The sequence below is a fragment of the Aptenodytes patagonicus genome, chromosome 4, assembly GCF_965638725.1.
Source record: "Aptenodytes patagonicus chromosome 4, bAptPat1.pri.cur, whole genome shotgun sequence".
Classification (NCBI taxonomy): domain Eukaryota; kingdom Metazoa; phylum Chordata; class Aves; order Sphenisciformes; family Spheniscidae; genus Aptenodytes; species Aptenodytes patagonicus.
In genome coordinates this window covers 79,771,975-79,781,668 of record NC_134952.1, presented here as the reverse complement: position 1 = coordinate 79,781,668, position 9,694 = coordinate 79,771,975, and the positions used below count along the sequence as shown (strand labels likewise).

At 37.4% G+C, this 9,694-nt stretch overlaps 1 protein-coding gene across 1 annotated transcript in view; it reads right to left on the bottom strand.

Annotated features, from left to right (window-relative positions):
- Positions 1-7,746: 7,746 nt before the first annotated feature.
- Positions 7,747-9,694, bottom strand: part of PRDM5 (PR/SET domain 5) — an 89,845-nt gene continuing 87,897 nt past the window's right edge. The window contains exon 16 of the mRNA XM_076337677.1: positions 7,747-8,162. Within this exon, the coding sequence (XP_076193792.1) occupies positions 7,998-8,162 (165 nt within the window). The 3' untranslated portion in view covers positions 7,747-7,997. The remainder of the gene's footprint in view (positions 8,163-9,694) is intronic.

The following is a 9,694-nucleotide window of genomic DNA, read 5'->3' as shown; positions in this document are numbered from 1 at the left end:
CAGATAAAGTTTGTTAAAGAGTATTTTAAAGTCTGAGGCATGACACAGAAAATGACCACAATATTAGTACCAAAGAGCTAACCTGGATAAGGCTGCAGTGAAGGTCCCTAATCCAGCCGCAACTTTACCTGTTGTAGCACTTCCTCCCAGTTTTGTTTGAACAGCTGTTAAACTGGAAATGAACTTGTGGATTTAAGGGCTTACAGTCTTTTCCTTGTAGAAGGATAACAAAAAAAAAAACCAACCCCACAACCCCAAAACAACTTTTATTAATGATTCCTTTTTGCTGAATGCCCTTCTCAAAGAATGTCCTGGTTTTGGCTGCGTGGTGTTTAGCTGCCTGCCGGCTTAAACCACAACAAAGAAATGCAGAAATGAAAACGACCTCTCTTCAATTATTGTTCAGCAAACAACGTGGTTGCTTCACCATGCAATAAATGGAACGAGACAACTGCGAACCAGTTATTCACAGTTTACTACTTGCTAGATCTACCTGATGCTAGCTGCTGTACAACCACGCTGAGAGACACTTTCATTACTTCAGGGATTTTATAGCTAAAGCATGATCAATGATATTTGAAGTATAGTTGTTTAAGTTAACTGTATTGATCAACAGCTGAAACACCATAGCTAGCCATGTATTTGCATGTGATGCAAGATGTGTATTTTACATAGAACCGATGTGACGTATTAATAAAAGGCTACAGTTTTGTCTGATTGTTGTTCTAATTATTTTTTAAACAAAAGAAATATCGAATTAAAACTGGGACATTTTCTGGTTATTTGTAGCGACATTAAATTCACAGTCCTCAAATACTGGTTTCTCCATCAGGTCCCACTATCCTGTCAGTAGTTATCAAGCAATGCTCCTATTATTACTACTACATTCAGTACAGTAACTAAGCAAAGGCCAGTACAAGTGGCTATATAAGCAGAAGAGAGAGATTTTGTCTTTAAGAGCTCAGAGGCTAATCAGCAAGAAAGCAGTCATGAGAGGAAAACAGGGAGATATAGCAGTTTGTCCAAGTGGCAGACAGTCAACAAGCAGATCCTGGAATATAATACCCGCATGCTTCGGAGTTCCTCAGACACCTTCTATCCTGGGCCTCATGCTTGTTCCAGAAAGTGAAAAAGTCTCAGAAGCCATGGCTCTATTAAAATGTCTTCTCAGCTAAGTGTAATTTGTTTTATTTTTAAAGATAAAGATTTCAATGCTCTTCTCACTTGTACTCAAATGACTCTACTGACTCAAAAAGCAACCGTTTTCCATCTATGCTTGTATTTGTATAGAACTGAGTTCCTGCTTACCAGGGCATCCTGTCAAGGAAATCCCTAAGAATGCAATCAAATTCCAAAATTTACTTAAATTCCACTGATTTCCAGGAGCACACACAGAATCGAGCTTCAGAGCTCTATAAAACTCTGATCTCATCTTTTTAGGCTAGACTGTCTTTTATATATCTGACCTATACAACAGTTTATGCACATGCATATGTCTGTGAAACACTTGTGAGATGATACTGTTTCAAAAACCCAGGCGGCAACTCTTACTACTCTTCTCTTTATGAAATTGAAGAATAATGCCTAACTCCAGGTTTTCTTTGGGTTAGTTGTTGGAAGGACCTCATGGTCTTACTATTACGGGACTAAGACCAGGAGGTTTCGTTTTCTTCCTTCAAACACATACCATCTGAGATTTCAGTTGTATAAAGTAGAAAGGTGGTAGGCATCTAAATTATTTACTTGAATTAAACAGCTTCAGTTTGTACATACAATGCATCTCATGTACATTTCTAAGACATACTGCTTAAGTAATTTCTCAAAATCCTCTTCCGCTCAGGTCCACAAAGACTGAGAGCAGTGAGAACCCCCTCAGGACTCAGCTGACTCCAGTTACAACCGATCATTGCATAGACAGTGCGGAATGACTATGTTAACCAAAATTCCAATAAAAGTGGTGAGAGTTCCACTTTAAATGGACATACTTCTCAATAACACACTTCTTGCCCACTCCTGTGCCACACACTCAAATCAAAGGGGGCTTGTTTTTGTTTAAGCTACAAAGCACTCACCACCACTTTCAAGGTAGGCATCAAAACATATTACCGCATACATTTCTACCAATAAGTGAAACACTAAGTAGCTTTGGTTTTGTCCCTCCACCTTACTATCTAGATTTTTCTGAGGTGATCAGGCCCAGGACACGTGCAGTGATGGAGATCCAAGAATATTTTCTTGCCTACCTCAGCTGGAGTGCACGGACACAAATGGACCATCAAGTCTCTCCTCCACTTGTGATGTGGGCGGTTGTTTCCCCCGGTTTCTTTTGTCACTGGAGGGTGACAACAGCTTATATGTCATGCACAGCCTCTGATCACACTCCTGTTGTAACATGAGAGGTAGCTGAGATTAGCAAACTCAAAGAGGCATGCTACTTGAACATAACAAATACGGCTCCGTAAAAGTGACACAGCATAGCAGCAAATGCTTTGCAGACACTGAGTTTGTCAGTGTATGGTCTGCCCGTGTTCACAGGATATTACGGATTCAGTACCAGCTTACAAGGGAACAGGGATGGGAGATAAAATAGACTAAAAAAAATAGACAATAACTATTAAATAAAATTAAGACTGGCAGTCCCAGGTTGAAACGTTCAATGGGTAATTTTCCAGGTCAAGGAAACTGTTTACCAGTGACAACTTTTCAGCTGTTACTGCACATCCTTAAATTACTCCATCTGCTTGATGTGCCACACGATGTACGAGAGACAAAAATAAGCTGTCAGAATTCAAACGTGTTCAAGAATACAGCTTTACAGCTGTAACTGCTATCATATTCTGAGCTAACACTAGCCCAAAAAATCAAATAGGCAGATTTCAAATCTCACTGTGAAGGGTACCCCTATACTTTTGTGCAACGAGTATGTAACTGAACTTAAAACATTTTATTATAACCTGATCATACACTGACAACAGCACGCTGAGCTCCTCCACCTCTAAAAGTGATGCTTTAGAGGGACTATTATGCCATGTCTTTTAAACTGAAAAATTAAAATAAACTATAGTCAAGAGTCTTTGATGAATAACGGTATTGGTACATATTGACACAAATGCAGAGCATTAAAGGTTGCAATTTAAAACACAGACCAGAAACATATTCTTATAACAACATCACAAATTAACTCACAGAACATACAAATTGCTTTGACCACACAATGTCTGTACATTCAAATATAACGACATAAAACGCCCAGCACACATTAACTTACACTATTTCCTCCTTTGTCTGATTTCTAATTAGAACTTGCTAGTGTAAACTAAAGGATGCATCAAATCCTTCACAATCATATGAGACAAAACAGAATTATAAATATCCTTTGCACTTGTTAATGTTATCATATTAATGATTTGTATCAGCTTTTGGCCGTACATCTGATCAGAATGGAAAGCAAATGGAACAAGCAAGTTTGCTGCTGTTCCTAACAGTTCCTAAGAGTTCTCTCCAACGGGGGTTAACTATAATGGAAAAATAAAGAGAACAAATTGAATGTTACGATCTGCGGAGAATTATACAATGTGGGGGTGGGGGTGTGTGAAAATCACAGCCTTCTAAAATTTCAGTGACTACACATTATTTCAGGAATATCTCTAGCTTTTCATGTTATTCTGAATGGCACAACTTACCATGGAAGTGTCAGTATTTTAACTAACGATCAATTTTGTCAGTTTGTCATAGTAGACAGTAAAGCAAAACAAACATACAAACACACACACTAAAAAAAAAAAAAAACAATTACCTTTAAACCAACAGGTTTCAATTTCTCATTTCTCAAAATCAGCTGAAGGGAATGTTCTCTATCTTTTCCAAAGGCAATACCAAGTGGGAGACTGTCAATGGAAATTTTTACTCAAAGGAGAAGGGTTTGTTGGTTTGGGTTTTTTCTTTGGTTTTGTTTTTGTGGTTGTTGCTTTTAAGAAAGCTATGACCAAATAGAAATGTATTGCATAATGGTAAGTCTGCACTGCATATAAACTCAATTATACAGTTCACCACCATGAATTCAGTAATCTGAAACATATTACCTCCGACTGTGAGAAATTCAAGCACCTCATGGAAAGAAAGGGGCAGTTCTTGCCGTGGAGACACCTGCAGCTGCCGAGCCAGGTGCTGGCTCTGTAGGAGCCCAGGCAGATCTGCAGCCACTTTAGCCCACAAGGAAAGTTCCCGGAGGACACGATTGAAGAGTCATCACCTGGAGCCGGGCTTCAACCTCCTGCACCTACTTCTTGTGTTTCCCATGAAGGTCTTTCACTCGCACATTGATCCTGTCTATCCCTTGTTCTATTGAAGCCATTAACAAGATCAAAGCTTCAGTCAGTTAACTGCTGCTATTGATTACATACAGCATGATTAATCTTAATATGTATATTGTAATTTATCCAGCAATAATTAAAAACAAAAAAAGTACATTCTCCTCTTCATGTACTGACTTTCAGCAACTAGCTATTTTTCTCAAATACAGTTATTAATCCTAAACATGTAACACAACTTTGCAGCAAAGATCTCTGGCAAAATCCCTATGTAAAACATGTAAAATATATTAAATTATCCATTTTTTTTTCCCCAAAAAGGATTTTCTTCTTTGTGCTTTAATAGCATTGTCCCTCAAAAACTGCTTAGAAAATCTTCACTTTTGAACTTTTCTTTTTTTGGTTTTTAGGGTTTTTTTCTTCTGCTGTTCTCTGTGACTTAGTTTGTACTGACCAAATGGAAGAAGGGAAAATATAAAGGAAGACAGATATTAAAAAAAAAAAATAATCTCAATTTTTCCTGTGACTAAATTCTTGATTTTACTGATGTCAAAAAGGCAAACAAATTAAAAAAAAAAAGTCACCTTTGCAATGTTGTCCCACCCCAGACATGTCAAGAAAAGTCACCAACCTAATTCTCCTTGCAGATGATTAAGAACATATAGTTACAACCCCATCAGACATCTCAGTATATGGTACTGATTGATTTTGCTACCTGAACACTTAAATTATATTAATTTTTATAATAACTCTAGCAATAAGTTAAGTTCTCTGGACTTAGATATATACTAGTCTGATAAACTCTGTAACAAAAGCTCTCCAAATAAGGAGAGGAAGTATTCTTTACTCAACTTTATAATGCCTGTTTCTACTACATTTGTCTTTATACGCATACAATATATTTGATTTATACGAACAAATGATTTGTATGGAACTGGCAAAGACTCCAAGTTTCACGTACCTCTGAGGAAACAAAAAGGGCATGAAGAAGACTTAGCATGCTTTTACACATAGGTGGTTGTCACAAACAAGTGTAATAGTCATGATTACGCTTCTCCTTCAAAATCTGCAGGAATCCTAAACAATTTAGAAACAATTAAGTATATGCATTTCAACGGGCAAACTGAATGCAATAAAATATTCAAGTATTACTGAATAATTATAATTCATGAAACATCAACCATGCAGTTTGCCTTCAAAACTAACACTGCAAAAAACTACGAAAAATATAAGAAAATAAGTTCTATATTTAATTAAAATTTAAAAGAGCATAAAGGTTATTACATAACACCATAGAAGTTAACAACATAACACAAAACTACATAACACATCCATGTAGTAATACACTTTTCTGTCACACACCACTGCAACACCTAAGTCACCTGTTCCACGCTGAACCGACACATTACAGAACAACATTATATGAAATTGGGTTCTCCACACGCAAGTCTTCTCCAGGATCCTCTTCACATGAATTTACATCAGTGTAACCGCTGTGGCCTATTCCATACAATTACATTACGGTCCGGACCATGTGTCTGTTGTTTTACTACGCTTTATTCTTTTTTCAATTCAGATCAGCCTAGGGGACACTGGATTCCGATTTCAAGTCTGCAGATACAGCTGAAGGTTACCCCTTTGCCTTGCAGGTGGCTCATTCAAGCCTAACTAGTCATATGTAATTTGAGCCCAGGACCTTTGAAATAAACGGGAAGACATCACTTTGAAGTTTTCTATAATGCTGAAAACAGTAACAGTTCCTGCTTGTCCCTGATCAACTTTGTTAGAATTGCTAGCAGTAAGTGACCTGGTTTTGTTAAGAAAGGGAACCTGTAAACTTGAGTGTACAACTTCTTTGTAAATGGGAAGGACACCTGTAAACTTGTTAGTTTGTTGTCAAGGAGCATTATAGGCTTCCAAAAGAAAAGAAAGGAGGTTGAAGACAGTCTCATAACAGAACAGGAGGCTTCCTAGAAAAAACTAAGATCCTCTGATATAGGCCCTGTAATTGTAATTACCCCTATTAGTGGCATGCCTTCTTCAGCTTCTGAGAAAAACACAAAGTGTCTTCTGCTTATTTTCTGGAAAAAGTAATGGCTTTGGAAAAGATTACTATTGGGATCCAGTGCCGGGTGTCAAAACCAAACAGGTAATGTACAGATGTCCAGGCAGAAGAATGGGATCCAAACTATTAGTAGAGAAGGAAGTGTTAATCACTAAATATATCAACATCTTCTATTGCTAGCTATTTCCATCGCTAGCAATACTACTATTGCTATTTCTTTTTTGCTCTTCTGAGTAGAAAATCTACCATGTGATAAATAGATTTGAGTAGAGAGTCTACCATGAGATAAAGAATTATGCTGTTCATTTCAGCATAATTGTCCCCGCTGTAGTTCAGAGAGAAGCTGAATTCTTTTCCCATGAAAACTAGAAGCAAGATGTCCCAATGCAAGTTCATTTTACAAAACATTGACCGGTCCAAAATGAATATGAACAGTTTACTGTTACTAATGACAGAGCCTTAACGTTAACTGCTGATAACTCAGGAATTTCACATGCAATCACCCTCTGAAGTTACAGTTTTACTGTCCTTGTAGATAAAAATTTCTTGGTTATCTAGCTCTGGTACAAGAGGGCCTGTGGGAACTCTTTTCAAGAGTTTTACTGCAGTAAACAATCTGATAACGTGAAGAATTTGATTGTTACTTAGATGTAAAGCAGTATTTTTGCCAGTGCTCATTAACAGAATTAAGAAAACAAAGGTAGTTAAGTGGGATGAAGAAATCCAGGGCATCTGATTCAGCAGGAAGAAACACTCTGGGAACCAGCTGTTCACCAGGAAATCAAATACACTAGGCGACTGTAGCTGCTCAAGCCACTCTGTTAAGATGTCTCTTTCCACTTGCCTTGCCAGTCACAATGATGAGTATGAATATAGTACTTAAACTAAACTGCTCAAAGTTTTCACTTCAGTCTTGTTTCGCGTAACCAGAAGAAATACATCCTCCTCAATGTTCATACAGAAATACTTAACATGACAGATTTCCACAGTTTCTGTACCCATACATTTTGGCATCTCAAGAACCAATTCAAGTTAATGAGTTTCATCTAGTAATGAGAAAGCTGTAAATAAAATGAGACAAAATCATGTTACAACAAAATGCAGAATTAAGATCTGAATAAAATATGCCTGGATGCAATCAGCAGTCAATTAGAATGACAAATTCTACATGGTTTCAAATTAAAGAATTTTAATGGAGTCTTGAAGCTTAGATACAGAAAAACAGTTGCAGACAGCCAAGGGTTCAGTTCCAAATGTCCAGGATTTCCAGGTAACACTATCAATATCTAAGTTTCTAAGGCTGTAATTGAGAAGGTGAAGTCTGCTTAAAGCTTTTTTTTTGCTTTTCCTTTTTTTTTTTTTTTTAAATGAGGATAAAATTTTCCCAAAGTTCTTTTACCTTTAACTTTTTATTTTCAAGCTATGTTTTACTTCAGGTGAATGTCTGTCTTTGGTTTTTATCCTACTAGTACATTAAAAAAAAGTGGGAAAAATAACATGTGAACACGTTACAGTTGTTTCTCCTGACTATGCTTACTAGTCAGGTGAGAAGTCTGGAGTCTGTATGCATACAAATGGAGCACTTTGGAACGTGAGATCCATTCTTCTCACACACGCCATAATTAGCTGTCAGTTTCACCATGGACATTTTCCATGTGCACTTTGAGGTAGTCATTTCTTGTAAACTTCTTGTGGCAAAGCTGGCATTCTGCCATCGGTCGATTGGGGTTGTGAGTCAGCTTGTGTCGGATCAGCATTTTCTTCAGGCTGAAGGACAGATCACAAACCTAAGACAGAAGACAAAGACAAAAGAAGTCTTAAAACTTCAAGCATGTATAAACCTCCTTATGTTACATCACTGAGGCCACAGCCACACATACCTGCAATATTAATAAATGAGCTGGTCTTTGGAAGAATAACTCCTTCAGAGAGCACCTTAAAGTTCATTACTCTGTCTGGTATCTTTCAATGTCGTACATTAACAGTGGTACCACAGGCACGGGGAGGGGGCAGAGAGGGAGGGAAGGGAAAAAAGACCCAATCTTCAAAATATCAACACACTGAAGTGTCCCAGTTACATTGTGTTTTGTTTTTTTCTAAAACCTATTATTCTATCCGGGATGCAGCAAAAATTATGACAAAACATCACAAGCCTCTGTCAATTTGACTTCGAATGAAGTTTTTCCTTCCTGACCTCCAGAATGACATCTGCAGATGCCTAAAAAATCAGTTCAAATTGCTTAGTTACAAGGAGGGAGGAGTGAGAAAAAAGAGGCTCTGAAGACTGCAAGAAAGGTTAATAATTATTATAGAAGAAACCTCATTGTTCCAGTCTTCCTCTGCCTGTCCAAGAAAACAGAAGACATCTGGCAAATGAAGGTGCAATTCCTTTGCTATATTATCTGGTGCACTGCTTCCCTTCCTCCACTGTACTCCAAGCAGTCCAGTTCATTCTGCCATTTGAATAAATGGATAGAGGGATGAGGGACTCTGCCATGCTAAAACCATCACTTCTTATAAAAATTCCTGTACTGAAGTCAAAATGAAAGGTTAAGAACAAGTTCAGCCAAGAGAAGTTAGAATGAAAAGTTAAGAATCTGTAGGCAAGACATCAATTCAATTGAAATCATGCAGTTATATTGTCACATTCACCTTCCATCCAGGTACATATCGTATGCATGAATTTCCCAGGGGAAAAAAAAAAATAAAAAACAAAAGAAAGCATGCTCCTGATTTGACAAATGAAATAGGCAAGAGTCATATAATTAAATAAGAATGAACATCCATAGGCTTGCAATCTGAGAATTCCAGGTTCATTCCAGACAAAAATATCTTCCAGGCAGATGAAACTCAGGGAACCCAGCACAATCCCTCTTAAGGTAAATGAAGTTTTAAATTCATATTGGTATCAAACTAGTAATGAAAATGCTGAATGATTACTGACTCCTTTCGAAACCAAGACAGACAAATAGAGCTGACTATCCAAGTAGATAATCTTGACCTGCAGTACATGTATTTTATGCCAATTAGGGCAAAACCATATAATGACCATAAAAAGGGCGACTGCCAGAGGCAAGTTTTGTACCCAAAATAATTTTTGCCCAGACAAGAACACTATATGTGCTGTTGCAATGGAACATTTTTGAATTTATGACATGATGTAATACCGAGGACTTTTATACAGCAACTGTAACTCTCCCAACTTTCTTCCCTAAATGTATAATTACCTCTTTCAGACCCAAGCAACAGTCACCCTTTTGTTACGCGACAGTGAACGTCACTTACAGCATCCACTGGTCAGGTCTTAATATTGCTTTTG